We start from the raw sequence: 17,920 nt of genomic DNA, 5'->3' as shown, positions 1-17,920 counted from the left end.
ATCCCTTGCATCCCTGTCACTCCTTTGCAAATGGCACCAATTTGTATTCTCTGCCAGCTCTGGTGAGATATCATGTTAAAAAGTGGCCTAACAAGACTTCATCACCTGAGCCCCACTGTTGCTTGCTGAAGTCAAATGCTGACGAATAGGCAAAACATTATACACTTAAATTTACCCAGAAATAAAATCTGAATGTCTGAAGTGTTGAAGGTTTATTACCAATCAATTGTGGTGATATTTAGAGAAAGAACGTTTTTTAATTGCTCTAACTCTTGGACGTAATTGTATTCTAATAATTATGTTTTTTTAAATGACATAAATAGTGGCATTTCCCATCAGGAGCATTTAAAAAAATATGAATGCTGATCAGCAGGGTTACTGTTGCCAGGAGACATGAGCAGGTCACAGATCACTGCGAAGCAGTGGCAATTCTTTATGTTCTGGTTTAATCTGGGATTAGCTCAGGGTCAGAGTTATCGTTTCTCAGCCTGAGTGGAATCAGGAACAAGGGATTGCCTCGGGTAAAGTGGCATTACAGGACAGCCTGCACAGAATCACAGTGAACATGTGTTTGACAGCGCGGAAGGACACTGATTGACAAATTATGTCTATCTCAATGAACATGAGGTTGAATCCCCTCAACTCTTCTAACTAACAATTCGTGCCCATGTGTTCCAGCTCGGCAGCGAGTCACGTGCTTTTAAACCGTGAATTACTGCACTCGATGAACCATGACTCACTGGGTTGTTGTATTTGTCCAGCCACCTTCGCGCATACCATGGTTTCTTAACTAGTTTTCACGATAAATCAAGACACATAGAAAACATAGATGAGACTCTCAAAGAATTGTCCATCCGTGAAAGAGTGAAAGCCAGCAGAACAATTGTAAGACGACTAAGTATTAGGACCTGCTCAAATGAGCGACGATTACCTTCACATTTTATCTTCACATGTCTCATCTTTGTCAAAATATAATCCCTACTTTCTGGACTCTGTCAAGGGAGAGACAGAATCCACATTCCATTGTGTCTCGGAAATTGACAGATCTTGGAGTTGTAATGAAGATGGAACCCTTTTCCCCGGTACTACTACTATTACTGTGTGTCCTCTTGCAGGTCTTGGGAACGTATTTCTTTGGCGTGTTAAAAATAAATGGATACCTCTTATAACAACAACAAAAAAATAGACATATGCTACTATCAACAAGATATTCAGCTGCTAACTTAAGCATCAAATGTTATTAAATGCAACCTAAGGAAAGCATAAAGAATGAAAATTTTGAAAAAGTATTTGTCATGTTGAGATTGTTTTCTTGTCAAACACAATAGGTGTGTATTGACAGCATTTGTGTATTTGTTGCAACCTCATCTGAAAGGAAGATTCCTCTAAGGAGTAAAACGTGCAGTGACTATTTTTTGTGTGTTCTTACGTGACTTTCAGAGTGCCAAGATAGCAAGTGAACAACTTTCACAAGCTTGACTCTGAACTGCACAATACACATCTATACTTCTGTATAATTGCATTAAAAAGCTCAAGTCAGTACTTGTAGGACATGACAATAATCAGGTCTGCGTGCTTGAAAGCTATGCTTCACTGTGCTTCCATCTCGTTTATTGCAGCTCATTCTTGTAACTTTAGTCAATGATTATATATCGGTGCATCCCAGACTGAATACGTTATAATCTAACAAAACCTAAAGAAAACAGTATTACTCAGCCTGTACCATTTTGAGATTATCCAAGGCAATCAAAAATATTATGTTCATGTAACATAATGACAATCAAGTGGTGGAGCGGTACCCTCGTGCCCTCTGTTCATTAGCCACCATTAAGAGCGTAATTATCATGTTACGTTAGCTCATCAACGGTTAAAATACACAAAATCCATCAAACAAATTTAAGTCTAAATCTCTAATCTGCTCTCTTTTCTACATGGCAATTGCATAGTTGCAAGCACACAATGGTTCTGCTCATTGGAAAAAAGCAGGCCTTTCAGCTAAGAAAGCAGTGGGGGATACAAAATATCTTAATGAGACAATCACTGCCTCAGGTGCATCCTGAAAAGTCACTGCGAGATTTACAAGTAGACAACACAGGATACAGAAGACTTTGGATGTGACACCCACCGGCATGCCCCATAGCTACGAACGCATTATTTGTTGAAGCAGTTTTAGGTCACCATGTAGGGAGTCCAATTGTCCGAATCCCTTCCTGAGAATGACAGGAAAGTGGGACGGATTGTGACAGCAACTATTGTGGCTCTGGTCCAGGTTTCCTCCTCTCAGTATGATACAGCTGCTCCCTCACCGTGTGGTGCCATCATACTGTTCTTACCCAGAGCTAAATAAGTAAGTAGTACTAAGAGAGGAATGTTTGGTTAAAATTGTACACCTTATTTATTTAAAAAAAAAGATTATCAGTAAACTATAGTTGGTCATGAGAGATTTTGATTTAAAAATGTACTGTAATCTATTTAGGGTTGAAAGTTGTCCTTTTAAGGGAATATTCTCTTTACTAATAAGACATGATCGTATTATAGTGGTTTATGACCAAAATATTTTTGATTTGACAATGTTCTGGATTTTAAACTCTCTCTCTCTAGCATGCATGTCCTCCCTAATCTTACTTCAGTTTCCTTCCACATTCTCCAAAATAAATAAATAAATAAAATTCCCCATGGACCTGTTTGAAATGTTTTTGTGTCCCAACTGGCAAGGATATATGCTCCAGTCGGTCTGAGACACTGAACAGAATACCAAAGATGAACAAAAGGAATAGAATGTGTTTGCCGAAAGAGTAAACCATTAATTCATTATAATTATTCAGGTTAATGCTGTACAATATAACACTATTAATTCATTTTTTGTACCGCTTATCCTTAGGGGTGCTGGAGCCAATTCCAACCAACTATGGGCATTAGGAGGGGGACACCGTGAATTGGTAGACAGCCAATTGCAGGCCACAAGAAGACGAACAACCAGTCATGTTCACACTCATACCTAGGGGGAAATTTAAAGTGTTTAACCGGCCTGCTATGCTTGTTTTCGGAATGTGGGTGAAATTGGAGTGCCCGATTGAAAAATATATTGACCTTTCCAACTAGCACAAAGTAAGCCTGCAAATGTGTTGGTGAAAGTATTTTGTTGACTGAATTTTAACAAAGTATATGTCAGCAGACTCATTTCATTTTGCCTCATCACTTTCTGTCTCCATTCAGAGAGCACTCATCGTAAATAAATGTGATTAGTCTTGTACAAACAACTCTCTTTCTGGTTGCTACTGTCTCCCTGGAGCATTCAACCAAAGGAAGTCCAAACTGGGCAGCAACACCCAAAGGGTCAAAGTATTGACCTCTTGTGCATACAGCACTATTCAACAATCACCGCAGGCTGCTTGTGCTGAGGTCACAAAACAGCAAAGAGCAAAAGCCACTAATTCCAACATGCACTGGGATTGTATAAAACTGCTGTTCCTAAATCATGGCTGTTTGTAAAGACATTCTAAGACTCTTAAGCTCTCATCCTGTTTCCGAGACAGAGCGAAATAATTGGTTCATGAAACTAGTTACTAATCATTCTAGTGGGAGGAGTTGTCCCCACCAAACCAGAGGTATTTAATAGCTACAGATTACATAGACAGGCGGATTAAACCATTAGATTTGCACTGCACTCCAAGAGCATGATTCCAATTGGAGGGTGATAAACATTTATTTACATATATTCCCACTCAAACAGTTATATCATGGCTCTATTTCAAGAAACACACAGACATTGTTTGGCTCCCTTTTAAGATTAATTTGAATGTGGTTACTTCTCAACACACCTTTGCAAGCACATGAATTAATTTATTTTTTTAATTTTGGCTGCTTTATTGCCAAATTGTTAGATATCTGAATCTCATTTGATGCATAGGATTTTCTTCTGACATTAGATCTGATGACAATCAATTACTTTTGAAATGCTTAAAGAGTGTTCTTTACCAAATTGGTTTGTGTATGATCAGTTTTCACATAGTAAGTTTATTTTGAACCCATCTAAGGTGGTACAAGGGAGATAATGGATTAGAGGAGAGTGGTGGGAAGAGGATGGTGGGGATGATGGGTCAGTGAGTTTGTCAATCCGATTTAGCCTTCCCAGTATGTCGCTGTTAATCTTTGTGCAACTAACCGACTGGTACCATCAGCCTGATAAGTGCAGGAGATAGAGTAAGAATAACACAGAGTGAGTGAGAATGAGATGTGATTAGAAGTGCGCTTATTGGTGCATGCGCTCTTGGCGTGTATTGTTCTTCAACCGCATTTGTATTTTTGTAACAGATGAGGTTTATGGCATGCCATTACATGCACACATAAGTCACTTATATACAAGAAGTGTGACACGATGGCTTTGCCATGTGGTATTGCAATGCCGTCATGAAATGGATACACTACCTATCTATCAACATGCAACTGTTTTCTAGAGCTGCTGCATGAGGACAGATCGGCTGCTAATCAAAAGTAATACTACATTCTACCAGAGCTGCAACTAATGGTTATATTACTTATTGATTTTGGGATTTTGTGATTATTTGGAAAATTGGGTATGAAGTATTAGATTATATTCATCCTTCTCATTTATTTTATTTTAATTTTTTAATTTAAAATCCTATTGCCAAGAAGCATGGACTCTTGCAATCCTGAAGCTTTTACTTTTGTCAGGCATTCATTTTGAGTATGAGTTTTTACAGCCAACATTTGCATTATATCAGCAAGTGTTTTTGTAAACACTGTTTCGACAAGTTAAATGAAAACATGGCTACCAGAATACAGGGAAAATGTAAGGACAATTTAGCTGGTGTGCTTAATAACCTTTTAAGGTTGAACTCAATTCCCAACAGTGACTTTTGATAAAGTCCAACTGGATCATCATATGCCTTCTTTAAGACACAAATAAGATTGGAAAGAAAAGACAGCGATATGCACAATTGGTCATTCTGAAACCATTTTACTGCGCCATTGACGTCATTTTTAGCTTTCCTGACAGCATTTGTCAAATCCAAACTTAGGTTGCTCCCAATTTGTCCTTTCAGACGTGTTAGCTTTGTTGAATAGTCAGGCACAGCAAGTCTGAGTCCAACCTCCCAGTGTTGAATCAGAAGCTAAAGAGACAAAACGAGCCTTCTCCATCATTTGTCACTGCTTTGCCCTGCTGCTTTTCTTCCCACAGAACTAATCAAAGTAACCTTGAATAGCAAGTTGAAATAGCAACTGTCAATCATTGATTACCAGGAGGCTATACACTTTGACTTAAGGGCTCCATTTTCAAGTTTGATAAATATCAGACAGAATGTAGGAAGAAAGTAAGAGATGACTGGGTCCAAAAGAACATACTAAGCCTCAGGAAGGACACAGCCTTGAGAATAACCATGCAGGAGAATGTGAGGTGGGAGCACACTACACAATTTACTTCAACCACCAAACGGGGTGTTAAAGCCTATCCCCACTAACTACTGGCAGCAGGTGTGGTACACCTTGAATGAGTTGCCAGCCAATCACAGTCAAAGCAAATAATGTTTACTATGAATGAATGTTTAACTCAAGACCTCATGACATAGAAGTCTTTGGGGTTAGATAAATGTGTTATCACGTGATAATACAAATTCTGTCAAACATTATTTTTATGCTGTTTTATGTTTTGTATAGGACAAACATTAAATTAAGCCATAAATATTATTTTAGTTCACATTGTTGAAAAATGTTTTGAAATTATTCAATATATATCATTATTTTCTAATACCAAAAAGATCCTTCCTCTGGTTGATGCTGTCATCATTTTGAGATAGAAGATTTTAAATTAAATTTCAAATAAGTAGGACGGGACTAAGAGATAGAGGTTTAACATTGCTGTCAGGTTATAAGACTTCAGAGGGCTGAAGCAGGACTGATAAGGATTGATGTGGGTGAGCTTCCATCCCAATCTGCTTCATCACAGCTAATGGGGCATCATCATGGTCTATCACAAACCAAAATGGCAACAAGACAATGAGTGCAGTGTACGGTCATCACTGCTGCTACCCATTCCACTATAGGTCTACAGGCAGGTTGGAGATGATAAGTAAATCTTCGTGCAACTTACTCGTTAAATATGCACATAAGACTTCCTTTTATAATCACCGTAAGCCTTTTTTTTAGAATCACAGCAATAAAATTGCACTTCAAACCTCCATGTCTTTTGAGCACGATAGCCTTATTTTGACCCCAAGCAATTAATGCTTACAATGACACGCTCTTTTTCAAACCAGTGAAAGGCTCTTAAAGAAATCCCTTGGTTTTTTGTTGTTGTTGGTTTTTGGTGGGGAAGTCTGGCTCATGCCAATGAGGCAATGCTATTTCACTTCTCTATACTACAGGGCCAATGCAGTGTACGGCCGTCACTACCAATGATCATCAGGAGGAGAACTATGAGGTAGTGTGATTATTATGTATCACAGGCTTTACTGCAGTCATGGCAACAATTAAATGAACCTAAAAGATGGATGTGATTATGAATATTTTTGGTTTCTGTGCACTTGAATGGGAGACAAATTGGGAAATAATTCCAGTATGTGTCCAGTCCAGAACAAATTTCAAGATGATTTTCAATAATCTTTTGCTTTTTTTTCATTAACATTTAATGTCATTTTATCAGGCCTGCAAGACAACTTGAGATGTCAAAGATAATTTATAACTTAGCTGATTTTTGTCTGGCTTTTTTCTTGACTTATTTTGAAATAATTGCTGATCAGTTTTTTTCAGTTTTCCACCTGTCTTTGGTTTCAGGGTTAGGCGTGGTGAGGTGTGTTGACAGGACAGATGTCTTCCATTAATAACGCACTAGGAGTGCAGGTGTGTTAGAGCCCATTCCAGCAGACTTTGGGCGAGAGGTGGGGTACCCCAAACAATTTGTCAACTGATTTGCTGTTTAATGTTGATTACGCTCCACTAACTTCCCAGCCTTATTTCCGTTATGCTGATTTATTACAGTACCAGTATTTCTTGGTATTAGTCCAGCATTTAACTTGGCTCCTCGGGTTTCTCTTCGTTACATGCTTGGCTGGTTACTCCTTATGTTTCTTCACCAATTATGCAATTTGTCAGGAATATATCTTTTCACTAACATAGAGTCAAAAATGAGTGACTTCCAGAATTAGATCTATTATGTGGGAGGACTGTGCTAAGCCACAAAAATTGGACTGCAATAGACGGCACTGGCACAGAACAAGTTAGGTTTGATCTTATTTTCTTGGTAGATCCCAAGCAGTGGATAAAAATGGGTGAGTGACAGATATTGATTCACTGCTCATTTGACCAGCTCGCAGAGTCCAAAACTTTACGGTAGAGCAAATTGATGCAGCTATTAAATAAACCACACATTTCTACTACAGGTAATTCAGAAAAAAATAATTTCCAGAAGCTCAATTAATGCCATCTGTGTCACCCACACTTCTCATTACCATTGTTCTTCCTCATTAGCCAAGAGGAAAACAGTTTGTCCAATCTCAGTTTCGCCTGAGGTAAAAACCACATAAGGTAACAGACATTGACAGTTTGACAGCCAGGGAAATATATTATTGAGGTATGACAGAATCAAAATTTTAATGACCAGTGCATCTCTCCAGAGTTGACTTGCAATTCAAATCAGAGAGACACAACTGTCAAATTTGACGTTTGACTGACAGGCTAGATATCCTCATTGTGACCTCGGCATAAGCGACTCCGGCAAGGGCTAATGAGCTACAGGACTGAAAAGTTTTTTCCCCTTAAATGCATTTCTGACAGGACTAAATGACCACACATTTTTATGATACTAAATGGATATTCTTAAATGGCACACCGGCCGATAAAATGAAAAAAAATAAAGCAATGCTTTATAAAATAACCAAATCATGTGAAATAAGATTAGGTGATGAAGATGAATTGACGATCAGATGAAATAAAAAAAAAACGGCTTCAATTCATAAATGCAGCACTAAAGCCCCATTTGTCTCTCTATGTGGGTTGTGGGCTCTCCGAGATGGGCTTTTCAGGGGCTCGGGTGAGCTTTGTGTGCGTTTGGCTCCCACATAACTTGAACCTTGATCCACACTCATGACAGCTCTATTCATAGATGGTTCAGACTTGCCCTGTGATGAAAGTGAATTTCCTCCTCACCACAAGAGGCCATTGCCAAGCCGCCAGTTCATGTTGCTAAGAGAGATCAGGGACGTTAAAATAAAAGCAATGAGGAGACAGAGGTTAGCCCCAGGAGTGAAAGGCTTGTCGCTGCATCTATACTAATCCTGCTGCCTTCTGTTAGTGTAGAACGTGTCAGAACTCGATCTTTTTCCTCCTTTTTTAAAGTACATATATGAAAGGATGTTAACTTTACCTTATAGGAATAAGTGTCAATATATACAGTACCTATCATACTATCTATTCATGGACCACCATGTGGGCTGGTTTACCATGGTGTTTTTATTTTCCTTGAATGTCTACCAACTAAATACAAAAGAAAATTGAATAGAAAACAAATGTTAGTTGTAATTAAATGTCACAATTGATCAATATCATTATTTGATATTGTACAGCAAGAGTCTGAAAATGCCCACAAACACACATGACTGAGCTTTACTGTGTTCTTGGAGTCTCAACTGACTTAATGGAGGGTTAAATCCACTGGACATTCTCTCTCCCACAACATGCCATTAGGAGTGTCACATCTCACCTAACCATCATTTATCTCTCGGAGTCAATTAATTCCGATCAATTACCTTCCCTCAATGCCTCTTGCACTTTTAGAAAAAACAGCAGTAGCTCCTTATTTAGTACTAGCGCATGCTCATTTGCCAGTCTTTCTAGAGTTGGTTCCACTTTTTTTGCTGTTTTTTTTTTTCTTGATAGGTTTGCCTGGATTGCGCACTACAAGGCTTATGACAGTACTGTGCGTGGTAAAGTATCACTTGTTATAACAATCATGACATACCTGGTAAATAGAGCTTAATAATAGAACATGATCACACAACTACCAACTAAAGATGAGAGAAAATGTGAGTATATCACCAGCAATGTATTCCCAGGAGACACAAGTATAGACACATCCAATGTAATGTGCTCTAATGTGTTAGTGCGCACTCTTGCCAGAGGAGTTAAAGAAGGAAACAAAAGAAATGTAAGTCAGTAGGGTATGAAAAGAGAGGGAGTGGAACTTGAACATGCAGCATAGGGAAAGACTTTGGGTCTTCTCCTAGATTGGGAGAAAACGAGAAGTCAAGATGGTTTTCTGACGTCTATCCTGGGTGCCTTTCAGAATGGAAATGCAGAACTGACTACTACTTGGGAACTCCGGGAAACACCACAGGACTTCCCCCGGGGGGGGGGTATTAAATGGACATTGATAGCCACATGGTAAAGTGGCAATAAAATATTCATTACCTCTCCATTGATTGGTTAAGTAGGAAAACAAGCAATTGGGAAGTCAAACCTTTACTACTTAAGTAGCACCTTCTCGCTCAAAGATTTACAAAACAATGAGGGTTCTTGCCGCTCTTAGAATCTTGTTCAAACACGCAAGGAAATGAGAATATCGAAGTAAGGTGTGACTGGAAAAATTAAGCAACATTAGGAAATTAACAAACAGCTTCATGACACTCCCCGTGAAATTTCTAACGCCTTTTGATATTGTATTTTTGAAACACCTCACCCGCACTAGGTTTAGCACAATGTCAGAATGGGTTGCTGTACTTAAACTGCTTCTTCTTTTCCTTTCAGTGTAAAGACCTCATTTTTCACATCTATTCTAAGTTGTTATCCTTTCTTTACAGCTTCACAGTGTGCTATTTAAACGTGGACGGTGGAATCTATGAGATTCACAGAGCTAGTCCAGCGGGAGGTTGTGCCCCACATTCATTGACCCCCCAAAAAGTCTGATGCCAATTTGATGGCCACCCCCATGTCTCCCAGAGCGTGAATGAACTTTTCTGAATAAACCCAAACCTACACAAGCACCCCCGCAGCTCGAGGTCCTTCATATGGGAAAAGTATGTGGGTGAAGCCAAACAACAACAACAAGGGGAACTGCATGCCAGAGTTTCCCTGTTTCACTTCATCACCAATCATGAGGGGGCACTGCTACGGGAGAGTCAAAAAGGATGGGTCAGTGACAAAAACAGCCTTCCAGGGGGTCTTCGCTAGCCCCTGGCAACTCTCAATAGATGTTAACTTTAGTCCATCCACCACACATTACAATTAACACCTACTCCAAAAACAGGGCGTAGGAAGGAATAGGGAAATCCACAAATCAGCATTTCAAAACCACAAGAACACAAAGGCATCAAAGTGGGTGCATTGTATCACACTCTCGGGCTCCTATTGGCATCACTGTTCAGCATTATCCAAACAGCAACATCACCTCATGTGAAAAAGTATGACCTCATCACGGTCGCCTTCATGAAACAAACACACCTACACACCCAATCTATTTTCAAATACCAGGATGCATAAAAATATAATATTTTGCCAGACAAGTATTGGTAACAAGTATCACTATGCTGTAATGACATACAATCCTGATGCATGCTTAACAAACAATCCCTATACATTCACAACAATCTTCATAAAACTGATATGTCTCCCAAGCATGACAGAAATAATCTGTAGACCTAACCCTGACAGTCTTCTTCATCCCTAGTGAGACACAATTTTGTTTTACATGGGTTTAACATGTGGAATCATTGCTAAACACATCTTTTTGGGGGTTTGAAGATAAGCACCGATGCCGTAAATATTCTCTTAGTACATAAAAGAAGATAATACACTGGCATTGCGAAAGCTATTCATCTCATCTTGAATTTTAAGCCTAGTGATGGGCGCTTTGGGTGAAGCAACAGATGCAACAACATGTCCATGAAACACAAGACGGACAGACAACACTATGTTCTCAGTCTTTTGGTAAGCCAGTCTCAGTTTCATTGAAGCTGGTCACAGATAAGGCTTGTAACCTGATTCGAGATGCTGTACAGGTGTAACCCTCCCTCTCAAAAGGGGCCGCAAAGCGCAGTCTAGAAGGATTTCAGCACATTCTAATAAAGAGTAGTATTGTCATGCCAGGAATCGTAAACACTGTGATCCTGTGATTTAACTGTTTCAGTGTGAAAGGGTAAAGAGCCTTAACTGCTTTAGGGAACTGAGAATTCCAAAAGGTTTTAACTCTCACTGATGGTGGGCAATTCATTCACTTGCAATTTTGTCTAAACTGTGAGAATAGAAGAACTGTTCTCTTTTAATCACTTTGACACATGCATGAGATTCAGGATCCAGACGTTACAAAATCACGGAAAATATTTCGTCTATATGAATAACAGATTATATTCCCCAAAAACAAAGAGGCATAGCATAATATGGGAGGCAGAGACAAGGGTCTCAAGCTATTTTATATTTAGGTTATTTTTTCAAAATGATTAAAGCTGCACATGTGATGATGGGATTTTGTAGACTATCAAACTATATTCAAAATTTGTCTTACAAAGCTGATTGGGTAAAGCAAGGAGAAACACATTTATGCCTCAAATATATGGGAGTATCCCTTGACATCTGAGGTAAACTGAATTAAATTAGAGCTGCTAAAAAGAAAAGAACAGTTTGAGGCATTAGAGACTATAACCACGAACTAGGTTAAATTTGTGTACAGTTGAAGCAATTACATATATCACATTAATCTATTCTATGAAACAATTTAATTGACATCTGCTGAGCCGTGATCACAGTAAAGATAATTACTTTTGAACCACTAATGTGGAGTGCATAGAAATTAGCCACTGGAATGTGTTGTGTGAACAACCGTAATCACCCTTTAAACATTTACTAGTTTAAGTGACGAAGCGGTAGTAAAACGACACTCCCAGAGATAAACCGTGAACTTCTGACAAGTCAGAGTGGATGAAGAGCTCGAGGCTCAATGAAAACAGTACCAAAAACACACGGTATAGTACAATTTTTAATGAGTAAAAGCCAGTGGTAAGCTCATGCATTGTCGCAAAGGTGACCCATATTCTGTTGTCCCAGTAGATTTGTTCTTGATTTTTACTCAAAAGGGAGGTGTATCTGAGGAGTACACTGTGGTTACTATACACTAGTACTTCATTTTCCTTTGCTGTAATACGTATGTAGTAGATTATAGTTTTTGCTATGACTAGAAATTAAAATTTCATGAAGGTTGACGCTATGCAGAGAGGATTCACGCAAAGTGCAATGCCAGCCAACTTCATTTACTTTTGTAAGTGGACTAGAGAAGTCAAGTGTCACCCTTTGCGAAGGACAGCATTACAGCCCAGATGAGGCAGAAGTTTTTGGATGGATTAGAGGGCTGAAATAGAGCCATAATCATACTTAATGCATGAACTCAGATCTGTCAGAAGGTAATGTGGGCCAAAAATCAGCAAGCTTGACCAAGCTAATTGTCCATTCAGAAAAGGTACAGCTTTTAGTGCTCTCAGTATCGCACCATAGGGAAAAACTGGGCATATTGAGTTGACATCTTAACGGGGTTTAAGTTACAAAGGCGATTGCATGACTGGGGTCTCACGGGGGCCCATTTCGCTCAAACAATCATTTCACATTTTAATGACCACTTAAGTACTTGGGGGGGGGAAATATTTCACTACAAATAATTTACATCTGGGATTGTTTAAATAACAAAAGAAAATTAAATTTCACAGCAGTGTTACTCAAAAATAACAAATGTGAGTAAAATGGTTACAATGATGTATTGTCTGTCTGCTTCCTGTAAATGCCCCCAAATGCTATTGCACTTAGAACAGAATTGCAACTGCTACAAAAAAAAATAGAATTTTTGAATCATATAATTTTGGGGGTTGGTGAATGTTCATAATAGTATACAGGCTTAAGTTAATTATGTGAAAATCTTATTAATAAAAACGCATTTATTTGAGTATTACCTCAACCTGCAGATGTCTAGAAATTCCATATTAACCTTAGCATTAACATTAACGAGGTCAGTTCCGGTCTCCATTAGATAACATCATGGAGGAAGCATTGTCTCATTTCTCTAATGTATGAACCTCCTTCCACGTAGCTCCTCTGTCAATATTCTCATGTCTTCGATGGAATTTCTCATGGGTGGAGCTAGCAAGTAAGCAGAGATGTGAGGAAGTTGCAATAATGAACCCCCAAAAAATAATGAATTACTCTTTTAAAGTGACAAATGAGCTGAATTTTTATTTTAAATAAATGGTATTGTGTGTATTCATATACACGTAGACAAACACACAGAAATGTGTGGCCTGGTGTTGGCTGAAAGAATCCCTGCCCAAAATGTGGCCCTGCACTCTGTCCTTTCTCCTCAGTTTACTGGCAAAAAAAATTGGACAAAGTTGTTTGTCTGCTCTGTCTAAAGTGTCTCCTTGTCTTGTCATTATACATTTTCAAACATACTAAGACAAGTTTCACATGTTTTACGACGTCTGCATCCATTGATTGCCCAGTCATTAAAAAAATGCATGAGAAAGCCATTAGAACCACCCATTTGATATACACACACATATATACATATATAAATATAAATATAAATATATATATATATATATATATATATATATATATATATATATATATATATATATATATATATATATATATATATATATATATATGTGTGTGTGTGTGTGTGTATGAATACACAAACCTACTTCACCTTTCACAGCTATCAAGTTAGTAGAAACAAGAATGTTGTTTTGATGATTAAAGCAGCAGTTGGAGGCTTAATTTTAAAACAAATAGAAGAGAAATTTACAACACCATTCTCATCAAGTTGCAGCACCTTCTGAATCACTAAAGCCAAAAGTGCGCATCATGATGCATCAGGAGTGCCTCCAGCTTGCCAAGGTGAGGACTACATGGGCCTCTCAAAAAGCAATTAAAGGAGATAGAGTCACGATATTGAATGTAGGGGGGTGCATCCCTCAGAGACAAGCAGCTTCAGTCGACTGTGAAATTTATATTGACTGGAGAGCCAAACACAAGCAGGTAGGCAAGGCAGTCCAGCCTATTTTTTTAACCAAAAGCAATGTGTAGTGCCTGCCTCAGACTGCAAATATATTCTCACTTCAGTCTGTCCATCAAGCGCCATGCCCATTCCTAAGTATCCAATAAATTCCTTGACTATGAAGCACTTCAAATAGATCGGAAAGAAAATTGTAAGCACACCAATATACAAGTGTCAAAAGAAATTACAAGCTCAGTATAAAAAGTAGACTAAAACCATATCTGAATGTAAAATGAAATAAAGCTCAGCTCTGGATGTGTTCAATGATGTGTTAAATCCCTCTTGATTAAAGAAGGAAAACGACTTCAACAATGACCCGTGCCGGTTCACTTAATTAAGTCAACTTGTTCGAGGGCGCGTTGGGAAATGGAAAGCAAAGCAAACATGGGCACTGCTGCTCGCTTCCTCCGCTTTTCTCTTGATGCTAATCAAAGGCTTGATCTCCCAGCTGGACGGGCCTCAGGGACATCGCTGTGCTTGACTGATCCTGGCAATTTACTTTTGATATTATGGTTGGTCTCCAACTCAGACCCCTACAGAATCCATCACACCTAATCTGTACAGCCTCTAACACACAAATGCACAGCACAAAATACAAATCACCAGGGTATGATCATGGCCAACAATCCCTAACAACTTATTACATGCACTGTATTGTCCCCCTTAATTGAATGAGGAAGTGTAACAAATGTGATATAATGGGGGGACTAGTGCATATGTTTTCAAATTTGGCGCATGTTCTGAGTTGGCCACCCCTGGTCTAGTTAACAGGGGTGGGCAAACTATTCCACGAAGGGCCGCAGTGGGTGCAGGTTTTCATTCCAACCCATAAAGAGGACACCTTTTGACAAATCTGGTGTACTACAAGTCCAATCACTTGATTGCTGTCAGGGGCTTCTTGTTTTCTGCAGAAAACTCATTGGTTAAAGTGTCTTTGCTGGATCGGTTGCAACAAAAACCTGCACCCACAGCAGCCCTCGAAGACCAGTTTGCCCACCCCTGGTCTAGTATTGCCCTTCATGTTCAAATAGTTCAGCAGCATTGCATCTGGGTGGTTGATTGTACATAAAAGTAAAACCAAAAGTGTGGACAATAAGCGAGTGCTCAAACAAAACTCTCACTTCTCACCGAATAGAGCATTCCATTGTTTTGTTATAAAAATGTCCAGAAATGAACAAAGGACTAAAGAATGATTTTGCAGCAGACATCTCAACCCCAAAACAATTACTCAAAAGTACAAACATTCCCTAAAGATAATTCATTCTTTCACTCCACGGTCATATGAGAGCGCAACCCTTTACGCTTTACATTTCTGTTTAACTTCAGAGTAAAATCTTAATCACTCCAACTATGCAGACATTAGCTGGTTTTTGTGAAATAAAACATGTGGTCATAGATAAACATGTGTAATATAAATCTTATTCCATCCAAATTCTACACTGCTTATTGTGTTCACAGTTGTGTTCACATTCCCAACTTATTATCTGTTAATCACAGTAAACGGGATATTGAGTGCCTTTCTGCTACATCAACCACTACCACAATAATGATCCACAGCGGGTGAGGGAAATTCATCAATGAATTAAACATGATGAGGTCCTACCTTTGAAGGAGACGAAGACACGAGGAGCCGCCAGTGGTTCATTGCTCATTAGGTTCCCCAGAGCAAAACTGCACAGCGCCAGGAGGGTGTGGACTGTCCACAGACTGTGCAGTTGCATGGCTGATCAACTTCCAGTAGCACAGAATGAGTGATTAGCAAAGCAAACAAACAAAAAATCTGCAGGAACAAAATTGAGCCCATGAGAAAAAAAATACTTCATGTTGTATTATCAATTTGACAGATATTTCCCCTCTTTTTTTCTTGATTCATTTATGTGAAATGAAAAATAAGTGGCTGCGGGGACTCATCCCTGCAGGTTTTGAAATGCAGCCCTGAATTTAAACTGAGTGCTTCACAGTGAATGAATTTTTATGGAACTAAGCTAGGCTTTTAGAGGATATCTATGCAGTAAAAATAAATTAATTATATACCATGAGTGTCTGTGTTGTTTTCAACCCCATAAAACAAAAGCACAATTCTATCATTTTATGTCGTGTTATTGTATATTGTCATGCTTACAGGGGAATTAATGACTGTAATGAAGGCAAAATTGGAAAAAAATGCTGATATTTGCTATATTATAACATTTAACTGATTAATGATAGTCCACAGAAAAACAACCACAGTTCTCAGATGTGATGTCTGATAAAAATAAATTAAATTAAATTAAAAACACACACACGCACTTAATTCTGGATATCACTTTGACCAAGTGCCTGAACCTTATACGAAGATTAGGATGATTCTATACAATGTCCATCCTAGCACCATACAATGTACATCCTACTACCATACTACGCAGTTGGACTTTTCAAAAGTGTCCAAACAAAGGGTTCCCGAATTGCTTTGCAATTGGGTGAATTTACGGGGAAAAGCAGCTGTTTAAACCTCTGATTTTTACAGAGAATTTGTGAACCAGCCAGCTGTTTACCCTAAAACAGAAGCCAAGTCATTCACACCAGTAGATGAAATCAAACAAGGCACTGAGAGCAGATGACAATGAGGACAGTAGAAGGTTGACAATCTTCTAGGGAAGTTGTGCATTAAAGAGTAAACGTGTCTTCTTCCATTTGCCCTGCTATGTTTGAACATATTCCCTATAAATACAATTTGGTGACATCTAAGAACAAAATCTTTCCGTTTTGAGACTAATAAATCATTCATTATTTTATGTAAACTCATCATGCCACTTTGCGGATAAACAAATCAATCTCCCATGTTACTAGGAATTCTATGTTTTTATAATTAGGTGAAAATATTTTTTTTAAATGAAGTTAACACAATAAGAATGAGGTTAAGATGGAATGTGATTTTGACAGAGACGTGTTTGTGACAGATTGGCAATCTTGGCTACACATGGATGACAGAACAGAACAATCTGGAGATGAATTTGAGCTCAAACTAAACTGAACATCCATTCATGAATAGTTTGCTATATTATAAAATGTTATTTCCATCAACTGAAGGTCATGAAATAATAATAAATCCCAATCTATTGCAAAGGCAGTCAAATAATTTGACGGCAGGGAAATCAAGAGCGCAAAACACTTACCTGTCAATCCCAACTTCTCGAATCAAGGCCAAATGTGGCCCGTCAAAATCCAATATCGATCACTTCCGCTTGGATCTCAACAAACATTAAATCCAATGCTGCTTCTCAAAAGCAACGGCGTATACCTGTGCGCCCTCTCGAAGTCACTTGGTTTTACTCTCTCTCTCTCTCTTTCTCTCTCTCTCACTCACTCTCTCTCTTGCTCCTCTCTCTCTCTATCTTTTTTTTACTTGAGCCTTGACAGAGCACGAAAGGCGATCTGCGCAATCCGCATCTATTATTGGGGTGAAAAACAGCGTGAAACTAAGTCCCCTAGGTGGAAGCAGTCCAGGCACGCAGCGTGGGCTCCTCGCTAAAAGTTGGCCACTCCTGACGGGGAAAGAGGCAGGGCGGGAGCAGGTGGATGCGGAGGGCCGGCCGGCTGCTGCTGCTGAACACACCCACGGGGCGGGCAACACCGAGGGAAGACGCCCCCAGATACTCTTGACACTAATAATATATGCCTCTCATATCTAGTCAATCAAACGTATCCTTTTGGAAAGTTCATAAGAAATAAATAGTAACACACCTAACCCAGATTATAAAGCAAATGCTGTCATATTATTGCTTTTTAAACACTATATAGATCAGGGGGGGACAAGTCCGGTCTTCGAGAGCCCCAAAGTGGCGGCCTGGGGGCCAAATCTGGCCCGCCGTATCATTTTGTATGGCC

General features: G+C 38.9%; 1 protein-coding gene across 5 annotated transcripts in view; it reads right to left on the bottom strand.

Annotated features, from left to right (window-relative positions):
- LOC144075527 (semaphorin-3F-like) overlaps positions 1 to 17,566 on the bottom strand; it is a 35,950-nt gene extending 18,384 nt beyond the window's left edge. For all 5 annotated transcript variants that reach the window (XM_077602648.1, XM_077602647.1, XM_077602649.1 and 2 more), the window contains exons 1-2: positions 17,209 to 17,566; positions 15,657 to 15,833 (exon numbers count right to left, since the gene is read on the bottom strand). In XM_077602648.1, coding sequence (XP_077458774.1) covers positions 15,657 to 15,774 — 118 coding nt within the window. In that variant the 5' untranslated portion in view covers positions 15,775 to 15,833; positions 17,209 to 17,566. The remainder of the gene's footprint in view (positions 1 to 15,656; positions 15,834 to 17,208) is intronic.
- Between the last annotated feature and the right edge of the window lie 354 nt (positions 17,567 to 17,920).

This window comes from Stigmatopora argus, chromosome 6, assembly GCF_051989625.1.
Source record: "Stigmatopora argus isolate UIUO_Sarg chromosome 6, RoL_Sarg_1.0, whole genome shotgun sequence".
In the NCBI taxonomy this organism is placed as follows: Eukaryota; Metazoa; Chordata; class Actinopteri; order Syngnathiformes; family Syngnathidae; genus Stigmatopora; species Stigmatopora argus.
The sequence above is the reverse complement of the archived record's forward strand: the minus strand, read 5'-3'. Positions and strand labels throughout refer to the sequence as shown.